The sequence below is a fragment of the Ctenopharyngodon idella genome, chromosome 21 (genome assembly GCF_019924925.1).
Source record: "Ctenopharyngodon idella isolate HZGC_01 chromosome 21, HZGC01, whole genome shotgun sequence".
NCBI lineage: Eukaryota > Metazoa > Chordata > Actinopteri > Cypriniformes > Xenocyprididae > Ctenopharyngodon > Ctenopharyngodon idella.
In genome coordinates, this window is record NC_067240.1 from 11,648,084 (window position 1) to 11,668,040 (window position 19,957).

The window sequence follows — 19,957 nt, forward strand, 5'->3', positions numbered from 1 at the left end:
GTGTTAATAGCTCAGATAAATGATCAGTGTTTTCTCGTTCATCTCATTTAATGGGAGGTGTTGTCTTGTTATAACGAAGTTGGGTGAAAAAGCCCTCAGTTTAGCAAAGCTCAGCTGTGTAACATGTTGACACAGATGAAACGGTTGTTACTTCCACACCACTAGGTTTGAGCTCCCAGCTGTTCCTTCTCTGCCCAAGTCTCAAGAGCCCTAATGCTACACATCAGTGCTTTAAAACACCCATCGTTAGGCATCGAACACTATCACACACATGCAGACCTTTCTTTCTGGAACACCAAGATATATTCCTTGTGCTAAATGCCCTATCTGACACTATTCTTAATGTATTACTGCCCTCCAATGAATGTACTGGGATTAGTCCATGATTTTCTGGTAATGAATAGTATCAATCTGCTGAGCATCAGGAGAACTCATCTAATATTGTCTTAAATGTTCAGATCATTTCTAGGTGTTCTTTAAATAAGCATAATAAGGAACATTATAGACTTTAGTCAGGGTAGACATCATGTTTATAGCTGAATTGTGTGTAATTTCTTTACCGCTTGCATATTAGTGATTGTTTTCAAACTTTTTTTTTATTGTGAAACAGTCAGACATGACTTAAAGCATTACTGTACAACCTTTAATATAAATGGTGCATCTGTATTTATCTTTTCATTTGTACCAGAGTAAATATGACATCTTCCCTGATTAAGGCCCTTTATAGTATCTGGAAGCTGCTTCAATGCATTCATTTTAGTTATATGGCAACACTCGGATCATCTTTCTTATGTTCTGTCATAAAATATAAATGTATTTAAATGGATAGTTCACCCCAAAATGAAAATTATTCCATGATTTACTCACCCTCAAGCCACCATAGGTGTATATGACTATCTTCTTTCTAATCCTCTCCTAAGCTTTATAATGGTAGTGAACTGGGGGTGTGTTTTGAAGCCCAAAATAAATGCATCCATCCATTATAAATATAATCCATACAGCCCAGGGGGTTAATAAAGGCCTTCTGAAGTGAAGCGATAGGTTTTTATAAGAAAAATATTCATATTTAAAACTTTATGAAGTAAAATAACTAGCTTCTGCCAGGTGACTGTACGCATACTGCACAAGTCAACTTGCGCCAAATGAGTAACTCCTGACGTGATGTATGACACAGGATCTAGGAGCAGTGTAAGCTTTTTTGGGTCAGTTTTTGGGTGAACTATCCCTTTAAATCCTTTCAGTTAAATCAGTTATTATTGGTCATATTCCTTTGTTCTTGTTCTTCATCCTTCTAGGAGTCAGAGGTCAACGATTGGAGGAAAAGAGAAGTGATCCTTGAGAGAGAAGTGAAGAACAAGGCATTAGCATGTAAGACTTTGGTGAGTACATGCTACGCAGTGCATAATGTCATGGCTGATACTGTCAGAAACTATGTGTTCTCTCCTTGTGCACTCCATAACTATAAACCACAACTGATTCTGATCTGTATACTTTAGATATTGTTCTATCTGGATTATTTTTTGTTCTGGATTGCCTGTCCTTGCTAAAGCTTTCAGTGCTTTCAACAAATCACAACCAAGAGGTGCACCTTTGCTAGTGTCTTTTCTCTTTTTTAAACTTGTTTCAGACAAGTTTTCTGAGCCCTCCAATCTTCAATTAACAGTCCACTGGAGGGAAATATTTTTATTGGATTTTTTTATTTTACTTTTGATTTTATTTGAAAAGGTTACTGCTAAATATTCAAGTCAAATATTCAATAAGTCTTTTCGTTTTTTTTATATTTTTTAAAATAATTTTATTATTGATTAATTTTATTATTTATTACTGACAGTGAGGAATTATCGTTGGTGGATTAATGCACCTCCAATGTTCAGATTCAAAGCATAACCCTGAAGTGTCACAGTACTTCAGTCGTGTTACAGTAAATTTGGAATTGATATAAAGTACTTAATCATTAATCTTGTGAATAGATTTGTCCGTATCCTGCAAGGTTTGCATAATGATTTTAAAAAGTTTAGAATTTTAAGTTTATCCTTCAAAAAACTTCTAGTTGAGCTGCAGATATTAAAACCATGGACTACACAAGGAAGCCAGTGATTTTAAATATTTGATTTCACATGTGTAACAAGATATCCAGCGTCTCCCTACTGTTCGCATGAATGAAGCTACCGCACACCACCTCATTAGTGGAGATCCAGTGGGTCTTTATTGGGAAAGCACAGGAATAGCATGTCTGATCTCAAACCGCATGCTCCTTGGTGGCAAATGCTCAAATGTGCTTTCAAGATTCCCTGAAAAATCATCTTTATCCTTTTATGTCAACTGTGTTAATTTGATAATGCTGCTCAAAACCCTTGTGTTGCAATTAAAGTAGCACCGCGGCGCTAGCCCAACAGTTGATTTACTCTAATCATTTTTATGAGCTGGGGGGCGTTAATTAGCACGCTCCATGAGAAGTGTGTTTTGCGACTTGTAGAGATGACATGTCAAGAGGTCACAGGGATAGTCGCTCTGAATAACAAACAGCTGTCTAATAGGATCAAATCTGTCATTTTTCCATCATTGCGTGCCAAATATCTAAACTGCCTTATTTGTTTATTGCGGTATACACATCAGTGCAGTGACAGCGTTCTGACAGGCTAAGGGAGGATGCGGTCTCCCTCCCGACCTCCTGTAGCTGTCATGGAAACCACCTGCTCTCAGCGGGAGAGGAGCCTGAGCTTTCACAGCAGGATCAGAGGCTAAGATTTCTGTTTGTTACAGGTACAGACTGGAGATGTCACTTAAGATTGGCAGATCTGCCACTGTAAGCTGCATGTTAAAGAATCAAATGTGTTTTGGCTAAATGATATTTGGGTAGTTGACATTAAATACTAATGGGAAGTTAACATGCTATACTCCATCTAAAACATTTTAGTTTTTTGGCACTTTCTACAAATATGGTATATTTTGAATTCTCATGACTTTGTCTAAAGCATTTGAGGCACAAATCCCATGTTTTCCTTTGTAAGCACTGTTAGATGTTTGATAAACGAATATGTACTATAAAATGAACCTAGCATGACAAATAAATAATCTCAGTTCGATATGCCCCACAGATTTCCTGCCTCCCAAAGTCTCTGTTTCTCCGGGTAATACTGTATGTCTGTGGTTGTATAACAACACCCACACACTCGATATACATCCACAATGCTGCAGTGGTTGGCCATGTAAAGAGCCTCATCTCAGTGAATGTTTTGGAAGGATGAGCAAAGCTTTTCTGAGCAGCTGCAAAACCAGGGGCCAAACTGGAGGGTGGGGATCGGGCAGCCGTGTCTGCTTGAATTAGTCCATTCTTGTGGCACGCTTTCGCTCTCTCTCTCTCTCTCTCTTCCCAAGACCGCCTCCTTTTTTGCCGTTCTGCTTCTTGATCCATCCGTATGGAAATCAGAAGCAGAATTCCTGGGTATGAAACGTGCTGCTGCTTTAACTTACATCGCTGTGAGAGTTTCAGTTGATAATCCCATGGTAGTCTAATCTTTGCTACATTAAAGCTGTGTTTAATCAGCTGTGACTGCGCAGTGAACATAACTGCACATGTTTTACTCTAGGTTTCAATGTGCAGCCAGTTCAGTGGTCTCTTAAAGGTCCCTTGAGCAGAGGTTAAGGACTGTCCTTTCATATGAGGTAATAGAACATGATGGCTGAAATGTTCCCTAATGTATATGCGGATATGCTACACGTGATCTCATGGGAGGTCTGCGGTGGTCACCGTTTGCAGGCAGTGGAGTGTGCGCTGCCCTTGTGTGCAGTAGCTGTCATGTCCGGTGTGACACTGTGGTTGACAGACAGGACTTCTGACAAGAAAGTTCAAATGCTCCTCTAGTTGCTGTTGAGCAAACCTGCCACCTGATATACTGTGACATGTGAGCCAGGCAGGAACGGACAGGATGCTGAGTCAGAGACACTCACAGAGTTCAGTCAGGGTGTGGCACTTTGAAAACTTCAAAAGATGTGTTAAATAGTCAAATTAGGGTATTTGAAATGACTTTGTGAGTTTGTTCTTCTGCACTTATGAGTAGATATAGGTTGGTGAGATACAAGTTGCCTGTTGTGAGATGATTTAGGCTACCTTTCTTTTCTCTTTCTCAGTGTCTGTTGCCTTTTTCTAAACATTGCTAATAGCTAAAGTGTGTAGTGTTTTTCATTTTAAAGTGCTATCTTAGCTTAATACATAGAGACATCTATAAGTAAGCTATCCGTAGGTTGATTCCCTTATAAAGTGTAAATAGGTGCTCTGTAGCTTTTTAAAGCCGTTTTAGGTTTGTTTGATCCAGCCAACATCAAAACATTGGCTCAGTGTTGTGAGTTTGGGGCATGGCTATCAGTTTAACTATCTGACCAACGGCAGAGAGTGGGAGTATTCGGGAAACCTGTTTGAAAACAATTATTTTTGCAGTTTCATGTAGTGATGCTAGCGGAAAAAGAAAATATAGACTTCAAAAACCGCATAAATGACCTTAATCCAATTTAAAAGGTAATCTGCCAACAAATTGAATACTGCTTTGTGGCAATTGCTGCGTGGTGCCATTCTCCATGAAGTATTGATTAATTTTTCATACACTCTGTGTTTTGAGATTTTAGGTGGCTCTTTAAGCACAGTCAGTTATAGGTGACAAAATGAGCACCGATCACAGAGTGCATCATCCAGTGCTTCTGTTCTCTAATCAGTTACATGTATGCATCCTGTTGTCTGTAAGGAGATTTATATATTAAACTTTCTTTTCTTTGGATGATATGGCCAGATGTCTCAGATAGATATTTAGATAGATAGATAGATAGATAGACAGATAGACAGACACATTTAGTTTTATTTTAAGTGAATGTAAACAGTAGGGTGAAAACCAGACATGTCAGTATTTTGGAGTCGTACATTAGAGTGACAGCAGCCTAAAATACCTGGTGTGTGTGTCATTAATGCTAATCAAACAACAGAAGACAAAAAGAAAATCACTCACTGCTCTTCATTGAATAAATTTGTATCTTTAATAAAAATCAATTTATATTTAATACATATAGTGAAGACAGCGTTTTATTTTTACATTTGTTTACTCAATGTAGTATTTCTTACTATATGTTAAATAAACCTACTGTGCCTGAAAAACTTTATTTAATTTGGATTTTTGTTCTATTGTATTTGTCCTTCTTTGTTCTTATTTTTAATAAAAATAACTAGATTATGATATATTGTTATAGTGAAATAAAATTTCTCATATTGTTGAATAACATTTTGGTCACCAAAATGTTATTTCACAATAATTCGCCCACCCCTCACAATAATTCGCCTAACCCTAATAGGTACTGTTCATAGACAGATATTCTATGATATCATGTACAGAATGAGCTGACTCCTTTTTTCTTTTTTCTCTTGACAGAAGAATGAGCTTCAGGTTGCTTTGTTGGAGAGAAAACGGCTCAATCGTGAGCTGCTTAGTCACATCCTGAAGGCTGTACAGTACGAGAAGGTAAGGGATGGTCAGGCGCTAGCGGAGCTCATTAGATCAATGGCTGCTCATTACATGGCTCTTCTAAGAACATGTGCCTGGAGGGCTCTTCTCTGCATCTCATCGGCAGTATTGATCTTATTGTGTCCCTGTCTGGTCAATATATCCACCTTGTTTGTTTTGACCAGATTTATCTCTATGAAACCGGATGGGGTTTTGTATGCATTTATTATTATGGTTTGAAATTGGCCCCCATGATGTGACAAACACGTCCACATGCAAATTGAAGATCATCAGAAAGTAAAAGACTAAAACTCTATCATGGTGTGAAGGAAATCCAGTAACACCCGAATAGGGGTATCAATGTGAGTAGTGAATCTGCTGAGGAGTGGATATCGCTCTAACACAGGACCGCTGAGAGTGGCAGTCCATGGCACTCATTGTGTTAATAGTGTCAATTTCACTGCCGCTTTTTGCCAAGGTGACGGGCCATGGTTTGGCAGTCTCTCTCCGAATAATCCACAGACAGCTCCTCTCCTCTAACAGCAAAAAGGGGCCATCTGTCACAACCCCAGACAAGCGTCTGAGATAAAATGTCTTCTGTTTAATCAGGTAGTGTTGTCCACTCCCATTTCCATTCCCTCAATGATCAAAGGCTCATTTCCTAGCATTCAGCAGTGCTAACAAGGCCAAGGAGAGTAGGTAAATAACCCCAAGTGGGACGGGTCGGTTTGTCACACGCTTCGGCAGAAGGCGCAATCTCATATACTGATCTTAGATCGATATGAGATGCGAATCAACCTCCCCATTTCTCTGAGCCTGAACGGATGAAATATGGCCTAATAAATGAGACAGAGTATGGGCATGTGCCAGCCACAAGTGTGTGATATATATCTAGTGGTGGATTTTGATTGGTGGATGGGATTCTTGTTTGAATGTGTCCTGAGTTGACCCTCTTCTGCACTCATCAGGTGATTGGTTGTTTCTCTGAGCTCTGCCAGCATCGTGAGTCAATGTAAAAGTCAAACACATTTCTGAATTTTCTGAACACTGAATCTTTAATTTTAGAGCTGTTGCCTTAGATACAAATCACCTGAATTTTTATTATATAGCCCACAGTGCTGCAGAGTTATGTTTCAAGCCTCAAAGAATCACGGCACCTTTTATGAGAGTGAAAAAAGCTACTGAAATAATCTATCAAAAAGATTGATTCTGTTTTAAAAAAAACTGCTTAGACCTACACTCATTTTACAGTATGCTCTCACAGTCCATTGTAAAATGCATCCAAACACTGATGCAGAGTCAGCCGTTTTGCTTCCATTTGTTGTGGTCATTATTAAATGTCCAACAGCTGAAGTCTGGCCAAGGTTTCTCTGTTAACTCTGCTTTTCATTGTTTAAGTGACAGTATTGTAAGTTTAGCTGGACTTTTGTGACTTTAGACAGTTAATGTATCCTCATCTTCTCCCCAACTCTTTTACTCTGTAGGTAAAGTCAGACTATGATCAGCTCAGAAAGGCTTTTGGGTGTGTGAGTCAAGAGAGAGACTTGGCTAGGCAGGAGAAGGATCAACTCCAAGACAAACTGGAGAACCTTGAACGGGTCCTGAAGGTAAGATCATTGTTGGATACTGAATAGTGAATCGATTATTGCAAATGTGTTTTAATATGCACCTCAAACTTTAATATTAAAGGGGACCTATTATGCCCACTTTTACAAGATGTAATATAGTCTCAAAATGTAATAAAGTCTCTGGTGTCCCCAGAATGTGTCTGTGAAGTTTCAGCTCAAAATACCCCACAGATCATTTATGATCCAATTTGCCCCTTTTTGGGTGTGAGCAAAAACACGCCATTTTCGTGTGTGTACCGTTAAATGCAAATGAACTGCTGCTCCCCACCCTTTCCAGAAGAGGGCGGAGCCTTTACTGCTCATGCTTTGGATACTCTGGCAACAACATAACTGGAGAATCTCACACTGCCATAATGTCAGAAATTGTCAGTAGCGGTGTTCGAACCAGACACAGATGGAGAGACTGAGCAGGAAGAAGTTACAACTTTTAGAATGCAACAGGAAGTTTCTGAATGGTTAGTTGATGAATTTATGTAGTTGTGTGGAGGTAACTTTATTCAGCTTATCGATTAGCATGTCATGATCCTCTATAAATTGTTGTACAGGTTAATGTGGGAACCGTAGTAGGAAGTCATGTGGGAACTGTAGGAAGCCTACAGTGCCAGAGAATATATGCTGCATGGAGATACAGTAGAACAGGTATCATTTTGTTTAATTACGGTTATAATTTATATAATCATCTTTAGCCACATTAGCCTGTACAGCATGCTGACAGGCACATTCAGAAATGCGATTTGGAAGCATTCACAAAATATGAAGTGCGATACTTGTTCTAGATATGAAGTTTGAGCATGAACACTTACTATCGACCCATCTTTCATAATCAACTTTTGTGCGAATCCTCATTTGCAAAGCAGTCCGGCGTAAAATAATTTGCACAAACATACAAGACTTTACCTCATTTCTGCGGCACATTTCCTTCATAAATGAAATGCATCCACAATGTCCTCAGTGGCTCAGATGCTGGGAGTCTATGAAGACTCTTATGTTCATTGGTACTTTCAAAAACAGAACATTTGTAATGTTTATGTGGCGCAGACATTATATCAATAGGTGCTATAGTGAGGAAATAAACATGGCAGACGATGTGCGGCTCACTCAGGGCTAGTCTCAGCCTCAGATGTCACGCCCTGAACGTCTGATGCGTATGGCACACTTAACTGGAAACACTTCAGGATTTTCGAAGTCATCATGTGGTTGGTTGAATTCTACAGAATGTCCGGGAGACGTGCATGTCATGTTCTTTAACGGTCCGCCTGGAAACAAATGCTGTGACGTCAAACCCCCTCGTGGAAGAAGAAACTGTGACAACTAATGCTTTGCAGGATCAACTAAAGTTCGTGGCTCCATTATTGCAGTAAACTTGCACAACAACGTTCTTTGAATGAATAATTTATTAGATGCACGCCGGTCTATTATTGTAGGGACATTGACTTTACATTTTCACGCCCCTAAACATGACGTGGAACAAAACGAACCGTGATTGGTTGCGTTACATGTCAGTCAAACGTCCTCTTGGGCGGTCCTTGGCCAATGAAAGCTGCGCTAGAGTCCAGACCTTCTGTCGTCAGTCTGAAGGTCTGGCTACGTGAGACTAACTCAGGGCAGGATCTATGCTAATAGGCCAGATCACCACCAGTTATGGATGGGGCTTGTCCCTACTGTGATGTCACAATAGGAAGAAATCTGTAACAGCATATTTTCAGACACTGCTTCTGATTTATTTGGATTATAAAAAAAGGAAAGGATAGATTTTTACCATTATAGGATGGTTGTTTACACACACCGTGGACACATCAGTGATCAAACACCATGTAGAAATGACATTTGCATAATAGGCCCCCTTTAAGAATACTAATCATTTTAGAAAAGTTTAGAGATTGCCTTGGCTTGCACTGACAAAAATACTGTTACCTGAATGTTCATTATATAATTAAAATCCCTTTTCACCATGACAGCTTTTATCATATTTAGTAAACCAATCGGTATTGTTTGAGATCATCTTTCTTAATGTTACGGCCTGCTTTTAAAGGAAAAACTGATACCAGCTGAGATAATGATGTTTCATTTATCGGACTTGTTTCTGTCAGCATCATGTTGCTGACTTATTGTTCAACGAAAAGTGTTCCTGCACTTGTCGGCTTATTGACTGCTTGTGTCATGCATGTATCTCAAGAGGAAAAAAGCTCTCATAACAAGAAATCGACTGATCATCTTTAAAAGGAGAAATATGTATTCATCTGTCCTACCTTTCTTATTATTGACTATGTGATAAATGATCCGAGACAAAGTAGAAGTATTATAGCAATGAGTTGAGCAAAAAACTAGGTTTTCTGTAAAATTTCAGGATTCGTTTTGATTTTGTCTGAATATCTCTCTCTTGCTCCTCAGAAATGCATAATCATATTCCAGATAGTGTTGCGGCAGCAGAAAAAATATCTTCTTGAATTTCCATCTGAAATGTTTCATTTAACCTGTTCACTGGGCAAATCATCTTTTTTAAATCTTAAGTCCATCCGAAAATGACAATTCTGTCATCATTTATTGACAAAAAAAAGATAAAAACTTTTCTTTTCTTTTTTTTTCCTTTTTATATTTTGGTCAGTCATTCTTCAGATTATCTTCTTTTGTGTTTTTTTGCAAAAGAAAGAAAGTCATACAGGTTTTTAACAACATGAGTGTGAGCCAATGATGACAGAATTTTTATTTTTGGTGAACTATCCCTTTAACATATGTTGATATGACTCTAGTAATTCATACTTTTATTTGTTTTCTAGGTTATTAAATGTTCATTTGCACATTTTCTAAATAAGTTGAGTTGTTTCCTGTCCTCTGAAATTCTTCAGCTGCTTCTAATTTAATGATTATGCAAAGCATTGAGTTGAATAGGCATATGAATGTGCAAGGTGTGTGAATGTGGGTGACTTCCACCAAAGTCACCAAAGAGAAGAGGCTTTAATTTTCTGGAAGAGGATGGAGATAAGGACAGTGAGAGAAATAGGGAGAAAAGATGGATCTTAGACCTTATAAGCTTAAGCTTTTAAGCCTCATAACACATCTGATATGTTTCAGTCCTATTCCTGTGCAGTTTAACTTCATCTTGAATAAAGGAGAAGGAAACTTGAACCCAAACGGTCTATTACAGTAGTCATTATGTATTGTGTATTTTTTTTTCATCAGTTTTTATTCTCGGTTTTCTGCATTTTCACAGAACATGTTGTATTTACCAAATGTTTCCCGTCAATAGCTGTTGGTGTTATCACTTACTGTCACTATTGCGCTTAATGTGTCTGTTAAAGTGCCTGTGTGGTTATTCATGATGTTGTTTCCCAGATCTTTGTCCAGACCCTGAAAACTGCAGGTCAGAACAGTGATTAATTGTTTTGTTCTACAATGTATGTTTAAGAAAGCAGGGGTTTCTACAAACATGTGACAAACACATCCTAGTTCTAAAATGGTCCAATTTTTTTCTCTTTCTATTTTTCTTTTCAGCATATGCGAGAGGCTGCAGATCGGCGGCAGCAACTGGAGGCAGAGCATGAGCAGGCCCTGGCGTTCCTCAACTCCAGACAGCAGGAGATCAGCCTTCTCCAGAAGGTAAGAACCTCACTGATCCCCAAACATACAGTACAGCCACTTGTATGTCCTAAGGGTTGATTTTTATTTATTTATTTAACATTTCAAATTACTTTTAATGTTTTATACTCGTGCCAGACATATACATTTAATATTAAAGTGTGATTTTTTTTTTTTTTTTTATTTATTTATTTTTTTTAATAAAGTAATAACATCATAAAGTATATACAATTTAATTGTGTACACTGTCATTCAAAAGTTTGGAGTCTGTAAAATTGTGTTTCGTGTTTATTCTCATACCGTTAGTTCCACTAATGCTCACAAATCTGTATTTTTATGACAGTTAAAGCTTTTCATGTAGTCGCGATGTTATATTGTGTCATGTTTATCAAAAAAAAATGGATAAAAAACATAGACACCACTACATTTGTACTGAAATAGTATAGGCTTATTTTGAACTTTATTCTTGTACAAACAGATGCTTAAGCAGTACATAAAGTATTGAATAAAAATGTCTTTGAAACATTGGTGTATTAGTCGAATATTGCATTTATTTCACCTCAGCTGTGATAAAGTATGCAAACGCAGTGCGAGCATCACTGCGGGAAGCAGAAAGTGTTCGACTTTACGTCTCCGTTTTCAGCTGCTACTCTCACCAATCGGTTGCATCCAGCCACTGCTGATGTCGAAAACACCTATTAGGTTTGTTCGAGATGAACTATACCAGCCTGCGACCGGCTGGGGAGATCTGCTGGTTGCAGGTGGGGGAGGAGTACAGAGATGGCTGTCAGGTTGTGCTTTCCGTAGTGTGCTGAACCAACGTCATTCATGGCACACCACCTGATTTTTGTGTTGATTGTAGCCGAAGAAGTGGATGCAATTGAAATTCCCATGTTTTGAATATCAGATATTCAATAGAGTACCTCAGGGATGACGTGTTTTTGTAGGCCAACCCGGAAGTTGCCCTAGTCTTTACTATCACGTTTGATCAATTTTATGCATCCTTGCTAAATAAAAGTATAAATTTCTTTAAAAAAATGTACTGACCCCAAACTTTTGAGTGGTACTGTTTATAAATGTATAAATAATTTGAATATATAATAGTTTTTCACAAATTACAGACTTTTTAAATACAACCAACAAATTTCCATTAATACATTTTTACAAGTTAGAATACTGAAGAAAAATCAAGGTAAATATTAATAAACCGAATATTTTTATGCAATATCCAGCCAAGTTGTGATTTTGTCATTTATGCAGAAGTGTGAAAATAAATATTTAATTGTCAATTTATATTAAAAATTCTTTAAACTTCTAGCTATAAATTTAGCCTTAGCAAAACAGTCAGCCATTTTATTCCAAACATATTTTAAATGTAAGCTTTTCACAGCCCAGATCACCATGTTGAACCAGTTCAATTCTTCATGCCAACATCTTATTCATCTGTTATTTATTATATTCAAGGATAATGACATGCCGTATAAGAAAATATTCTTCTGATGTGGAAGCAGTAGATATTCTGGCATAATAGGGCTGGCATAATAAAATCAGTGCAGTCACATGATAGGATCATGGCTGCTTTTCTTTGTGTCTGCGGCCTTTCAGGAAGGAGCAGCGACAGGCAAACAAAGCAATTAGAGCTGACAGCAGACACCGCATCAGTGCAGATCCCTAGGGAGGGGTTCAACAGAGCTTTCACCTCACTAACATACATAACACAGACATATGCACAAATGACTTGCTGATACAATTTGCATGGCAATCATAGCTTGTCTATGTATCTCTCAATTTTTTTGCTTGCCTACAAACACAGAGTCTTCGCTGTAATTTTACACCTTTATGAGTTGCTGCTGTAAACTCTGACTCAGATTTTTGCCCTTCAGATACTGAATTTCAATAAATCTGTCAGAAGTTAGATGAAGTAAGTTTGCCAAACAAATCTTGGCAAATCTTTCAGAATCAGTGTGAGATTATAATGTCCTACTGACGTTGCAGTTACTTTCTGAGGTTTGAGTTTGTCGGGTTTTGAGTGAATGGAATTGCATTTGTACTGCTAAACTAAAAGTGCTATCTCTTATTTTCAGGTTCAAGCTGAAACTGAGAAAGAGCGTGAAGAAGTGGTGCATCTGCTAGAGGTAAAATTTAATCTACTTCCTTTCCTTCTGTCCTTTGGCATCCTTCTATGAAAAGCCTAATTTACACTCCAAGCATGGTCAGCAAAGTCTGCCTTTCGTGCAAAAAGCACCCGTCTACCCAAATTATCTGATAAGTTTAGAAGGGGCCGGTGCGGCCTGTCTGGATCCCTCTTGTGTATGATAAAAGACCACCATGTCTGACAGTCGGGCCGGTCTGAGAAGCTTCTACTTGTCACGTACTGTCAGCTTGACTTCTGAGCAGAGCTTATGTCCCCTACTGGGCGTCCTTCCAGTGGTTCCTTATTTTTACGACCTTCATAATTTTCGCCTCTTCCCATCTTTAATATTGTTTTTTATACCCTGCAATTTTGTCTCAAGATGTTAGGTTCATCTTTTTTTCCATAGTTGAATATTTTGTTTATTTTTGTTTATTTTTATCACATACCCATGTCATTCTTATATATATATATATATATATATTCCCCACTATGTGTTTAAACAGAGCCATATGGACAAAATGCAGGTACACACACTCTGACTCGTGCAGAGATTTTTTTGTAACCTTCCATATCAGTTTTTTTTCCTCATTAGAGACATACAAAAAACCTGGACCATGGCACTTTTACAAAAACAATTCACTCAGAAATGTTTGTCATCATTTACTCTTTCCAAATCCATATGACTTTCTTCATTAAAAAGGGAAGAAATTAATTGAATTTACTCAATTTAATTTTAAGAAATGTTTTCAGTATTTGTAAATTGAGGCTTTCCAGCACACAAAAGCACTATAAGTGCATTGAATGCTCTGCATTCACAGTTTTCTGAGACCATAGTCATAGCTTTGTATAAAGAACTGACTGAAATTTAAGTCACTATTAAATGATGACCTTCCAGTAAGAAAAACATTAGAGATGAGTAGATAATGATAATTTCATTTTTTGGGTGGCATGTCCCTTTAAAATCATTGTATTTGTAATGATGGGTCGGCAGAATGGGGATCCATTTGCAGCTTTATTAGATTTAACACCAAGGCAGACAGGGGCAAAGGCAAAGACATACACAGGAACAGGCAATGGTCGAGGCAGGCGGCAGACAAACGGTAACGGGTCACAGGCAGAGATCAGGGCAGGCGGCAAGCAAACACAGTCCAGTAAACAGGCACAGTTCAGGGCAGGCAGCAAAGAATCACAACGGGTAAACAGTCCAACAGTAACAGAATAAACAATCCACAGGAAAACGCTCAGAAATGATCACCGGGGCAAATCAAGACTTCGCGGTGAGTGTGTGTGTGTGTCTTAAATAGTGTGAGTGTAATGAGGTGCAGGTGTGTGCGCAATCAGTCCCAGGAATGAGGGCCTATGGGAAACGTAGTCCGAATGGGAACAGTCAATATTCAGGTGATGGCTCCCTCCGGTGGTGCGGAGGAGGAGGCGAGGGAGCCACATTCGTGACAGTATTAATGAGTGCCAGTTGAGTATCTCCACTGTTACAATCATCTGTGTGGCCATGAATTGTTGCTGTTAAAGAGTTAAGAGTTTAACAAACAAAATTGTGACTGGCTGTTGCATCAGGTCTTTTGTTGTTGGTGTAAAACTAGGACCTGATGAATTTATGGCTGCTTTCTAAGAATGGTCAGGAATGGTTCCAGTTATATTTCCACTTGAGCTTGGCTCTGCACGATTACAAATTGTTTTGGGCTTTTTCAGCTAAACGAGCTGAACCGTATTTGAGTGAAGTTAACGCAAGTTAATAACATTAAAAGAAATATCTGATCATCCTCCATAACTCGGTCGATATTTACATCTCATATCATCTGTAACCTTTTGCATTACCAAGTCAATGACTGGCGTATTTGTATTACATTCCAAAGATCTCTGTTATCAGCCCCACAGTTTAACATGAAACCATATTCATACCGGCTGGGCCGGATCGGCACAAAATGTAACAGTTAAGCAATGAGAACGTTTTGGCCAGATGGTGGAAAAGTTTCAGTATTATGATCTGTTAGATAATGCTCTTAACCTGTGTTTTTTTTCAACCTCTAATGCCTTTGGCACTAAAAAGTGCTCTCATTGCATGCTTTGATGCAGTTGCTGTAAGCCATTGTTCAAAGCATGTTTGAGCTCTGTAAATTTAATAATCAGTCATTTTGCTTTCCTGATGATATGCATTAAATTATTTAAATTAATTTATGTCAGGTATCTATTCACAAGTATAGAATTTGTCGTTCTGGTCTAAAACAGTTGCACTAGACGAATGTATTTGACCATTGTGCTTGGGTTTCATGTCTTTTACAGCGTCTCGTGCATAACACAGTGTTCTAAAATTATTGTAGTCAAGTTAAAAGTTCAATTTTGAAAAAAATGCGACTGATATTGTATTTTGTTCACTCCACTGTCACTGCGTCTCATGCTTTTAACCACTAAAACGTGTTGTTTCAATAATTTCAATAATTCAATAAATAAGCTTATTAACTTCTAAAAGGGGAAAAAACAATTCCCATATCATGTTCTTATTGTCACAGGATGTGCATCCAATCAAGCTGTATAGCATTTTGTCGAAAATTTATTCAACGCTGGGTAATATGTCAAATAGCAGGGATTTTGCTAATAATACAGTATTTGGCACAGTGTTTGTTCCATGTGCTAGGCTGGTAAATAACACTTCTGCTGTGTATGCGTTTACAAAATTGTCAGTTTTCTTTTTCATCTGTGTCATGTCAATAATTTTGCATATTGTTGGGTGTAATCTTGTATAATATTGCTGGTTACTAAAGCAAAACAATTTGAGCACCACTTCTACAGTTCAGTGTATTTCTCCTGTGATTTGTGTATTTCTCCTGCGTATTTCTCCATTTATTCATGATATAAACAATTTTATTTCATCATTTGTGTAATTCTTTCCTGTGTATTCCTTTTTCCGTCCCTCAAACGTCAAAGTTCATGACTTAGAGCAGAAATGCCGGACACAGAGTGAGCAGTGCAATATTTTGTCAAAAAAGCTGGAGAAATATCACCTGGGGTCAGACACGGAGGATACGCTCAACACTGACTCACAGGAGAAAAACTTGAGCAACAGTTACAACAGCCTTCAGCACCAGGCAGAAAAAAGTGAGCAAAGCATTTTTTTTTTTTTTTTCAAACAGTTGTAGGTGTATTTTGTTTCCCACATGAACCATAGTCATTTCACAAAGTCATGGCCAGTTTTGAAAACAACTTTTGATCAGTTCTGGCTTTCCTGAAATGCCTCTATTTTAAATGAAAATGTGATTTTCAGATCATTGTCTTTTGGATGTTTCCATGGTATTAGCATGTTTTTTGGACAGTAATGTTTCTTTCTTTGAAGTGCCTTGGAGTATGAATGTACACCATTGAGTATGATGATATGGTAATCATTTATTTCCATTTTGTATGTCCATACTGTCGGGGGTTATCATGTGTAGTCCACAGACCAAGACACATGACGCAGAATGAAATATACAAGGAAACTTTAATAAACACTTCAGAACAAACACTACACATCAAACATAGACGTTAAACCTGAAGGCTTAAATACACTGAGGTGGGGAAACAAAGAAACAGGGAAAAGGTGTGCACTAATCAGTAACCATAGTACTAGAATTCAGGCAAAACAGTGACAGGGAAAATAAAGAAACTTAACTGAACATGACTAAGAAACTTTGAACTAAATACATGAATGAGACTTGGTGGTGGAGGAAGAAGGAGACTTGGTGCTGGGATTAACCAGTGGCAACACGGATGATTTGGGACTGGGCTTATCCCCTGGCGAAGAAGGCGACTTTGACCTGGGATGAACCAGCACAGGCAGAGACAACTTGGGACTGAGCTGAACCAGCAGAGATGAAGACGACTTGGAACTGGGCTGAACCAGCAGAGATGAGAACTAATTTGAACTGGGCTGAACCAGCAGAGACAACTTGGGACTGGGTTGAACCAGCAGAGATGACTTGGGACTAGGCTGAACCAGCAGAGACAAGGATGACTTGGAATTGGGCTGAACCCGCAAAGATGAAAACGACTTGGAACTAGATGGGACCAGCGGAGACTGTAGATGAATTTGAACTTGGCTGAACCAGCAGAGACAGAGACGACATGGAACTGGGCTGAACCAGTAGAGATGAAGATTACTTGGGACTAGATGGGACCAGTGGAGACTGTAGATGAATTTGAACTGGGCTGAACCAGCAGGGACGAAGACAACTTGGAACTGGGCTGAACCAGCAGAGATGAAGATTACTTGGGACTAGATGGGACCAGCGGAGACTGTAGACCTTGAAACATTATATCATCCAGCTCATCATATAATAATTCTATAGAGACCCAGCTTATAGCACAAACCTCAGTGACGGGAATGTGGGCAGGGCTCCAATTCATCCAAACTCCACTAAACTACCCTCTGTAAGGGATGCTGTTCCCGACTAAAGCACCTGGTCAGACTCTGCGATGTGCTTGGGCTCCAGGATGAACGTGGCCTCTGGCAATTGCTCTAGCTCTATCTTCGTGGTGGGCTCGGTCTCTGAGTCTGCGGTGGGCTCTGGTTTAAGATCCGTAGCATGTGTGGCTGAAGGCCGGCTGGGCTCTGGTTCAGGAGTGGGGCTGACATTGTCCTCATCCTTCGAGGCAGATGGTGTATGGTGAGTCACATTGAACCAGCAGCTATTCTACATATTGTCCGAAACTCCCTCAAGGATGTTCCCTCAAGGATAATGGGTGAAGCACATAAAAACTAGAAAATTCCTCGTGTGGTCTTTGAGGGAGCGATCTCCCTGCTCAAGCAGCAGGGATATCCATTTATTACTTTTCTTCTGCTGGTTAATCTAATCTTGGTTGTGTGTTCTGTCACGGGTTAGTGTGTGTAGTATAATCCACAAAAAGATGTGTGATGCAGAATGAAATATACAAGAAAACATTAATAAACTCCTGGAGAACTTAAAAAAAAAAAAAAAAAAAAAAAAAAAACACTACACATCTAACATTGACATTAACGTGGAACACTGAACTGAGAAAACTGAAGGCTAATGCTGCGTTCACGCCACATCGTAATTACCGTAGTCTCGAGATGACAACACGTGACGTTCTGTTCAGAGCTGGTCATGTCCTCGAACTGGGAATTATGCGTTTCTATAGCAACACTATCAATGCTTAAATTAATCTGCAGCGGTCAGGTGGTACAGGTAGGGGCTCTCAGAAAATTCCCATCTTACAAGCTGTGATTATAAGCTCTACAAGGACATGAACGCTTTTTACAAGTTGAAATCTCATAAATACGGTAATTACAACATGGCATAAACACACCTTTAAATACATTGAGGCAGGGAATCAAAGAAACAGGGAAGAGTTGTGCACAAATTAGAAACCATAGTTACAAATTACAAACTAGAACTAAAACAGTGACAGGGAAAACTAAGACAAAGAAACTAGAACTATGGTAAAAACATATTTTACAATAACCCAGTATGATTTTTCCATTGGCTTTTGGATTATAGCAGAAAATAAGCTCTCAATAGTTTATTCTTACACGATTCTTACATGTTTTGTTCATCTTCATCATGATAATCTTCACAAATGAACACAATTTTTTATGAATTTTTGAAGCCTAAATCAGCAGAATTAAAGAGCTAAACATGGGCTTTAAACAAGCTACAACATGGACTTCAACATTGCCACCTTTAGGCTTCTGACAACTTTTTAAGCCTTTATTTAAAAATGGACTTAGTAACACTTTGTTTTACAGTTCCTTGTTACTTACTATAGTAATAACAGCAAATTATGCATAAAACAACAAACCCTAAACCAAATCTCAATCCTAACGTTAACCTTATAATAAGTACATGTTGTTAGTTAATATTGCTCAGTTCTTAAAATGGACACCCTTAAATAAAATGTAACTAAACATTTTTTAAAATATATGTGGAAATAAATACATAAAATCTCTTTTACTTAAAACGTCCATTTGTTTCCATTTCATTTAAAAAAAATCTATTTTATTTAGTTTTTTTTTCATAGCCTTATTTAAATCCATTTGTTCAGATCCCTCTTATTGTTCGATGATCAAAGTCATTGATTTCCAATATAACTCATGCTTGCAGGTGATGAGAGATCTGACGGAACTCCACTGGTTTCAGAACTGCCCGTAGTACAGCAACACAAGATTGACAAGCCAGAGCAACTGTCGGTCAAACCCAACATCCATACCCAGAGTCGCTCCAGCAGCCCCATGCAAGCATCCCTCTCAGAGGTTTGTCCCCTTCAGCCATCCACTCATCACAGCTACACTTTATCATTCGGTTAACTGGTTGCCACGAGCAGATAGCAGTATCTGTTTATCTGCCTATATTTTACTCAAGAGAGAAGAAATGTGCTCATTTCACACCTTTATAATTGGCCTCTCTCTATATAATTAGATACATAAATGACCTAATATCAGATGTTTGGGTTGAAGACTCTCTGATGCTTTAGGAAAGAAAGTCAATTGTTTACTGTTTGTGTAAACAAAATCACGCATTTGGGCATCTAAAGTCTCAGTGGAATGTTGACTAAAAAGATACATTTAACAATTAAATGTGAAGAGTGTAATTATTTTTGATGTTAAAATATCTTCTCTTGTCCCAACTATAAAGCATTTTGATTATTTAATTGTTGATTTTGCCAGTAAACTGTAAACACTATGACTCGATGCTTATATAAAAACATTGTGCTGTTTGTTTGAGCGTCTCAGCCAGCCTGACACAGCAAAATTGGCTCAACCAATGGCGTGAGTTCTTGACCAATGGCAAAACCTGTTTAAAAACAGTCATTGTTTTTGCAGTTCCGTTTGGTGATGCAATCACCACCATAGAAATTACACACTTCAGCTTTATATTTTCCCTGGCTATGTGATTGACATCAATGCAAATAGGTAATAATCATCTCTGCTCTGTGCACTTAATCATACATGAATCAGATCATCCATGAACACATGCATGCACTGTGCACATTGGGAGCAAGACTGGAAAAAAATGGATGTTATGTAATAATCATCACACAAACACTGTCATAGTACATTGCCATAGTACATTTATATAGTGATGTTCATTGTGGAATTTAAAGATGAAGATCAAGTGTGTCAGCTG

General features: G+C 38.3%; 1 protein-coding gene across 1 annotated transcript in view; it reads left to right on the forward strand.

The window, feature by feature from the left end:
• rimbp2a (RIMS binding protein 2a) overlaps nt 1-19,957 on the forward strand; it is a 77,101-nt gene that overhangs the window by 37,669 nt on the left and 19,475 nt on the right. Inside the window, exons 5-12 of the mRNA XM_051876882.1 lie at nt 1,296-1,379; nt 5,415-5,504; nt 6,971-7,093; nt 10,607-10,711; nt 12,775-12,825; nt 13,328-13,348; nt 15,758-15,935; nt 18,935-19,083. Of these exons, the coding sequence (XP_051732842.1) occupies nt 1,296-1,379; nt 5,415-5,504; nt 6,971-7,093; nt 10,607-10,711; nt 12,775-12,825; nt 13,328-13,348; nt 15,758-15,935; nt 18,935-19,083 (801 nt within the window). The remainder of the gene's footprint in view (nt 1-1,295; nt 1,380-5,414; nt 5,505-6,970; nt 7,094-10,606; nt 10,712-12,774; nt 12,826-13,327; nt 13,349-15,757; nt 15,936-18,934; nt 19,084-19,957) is intronic.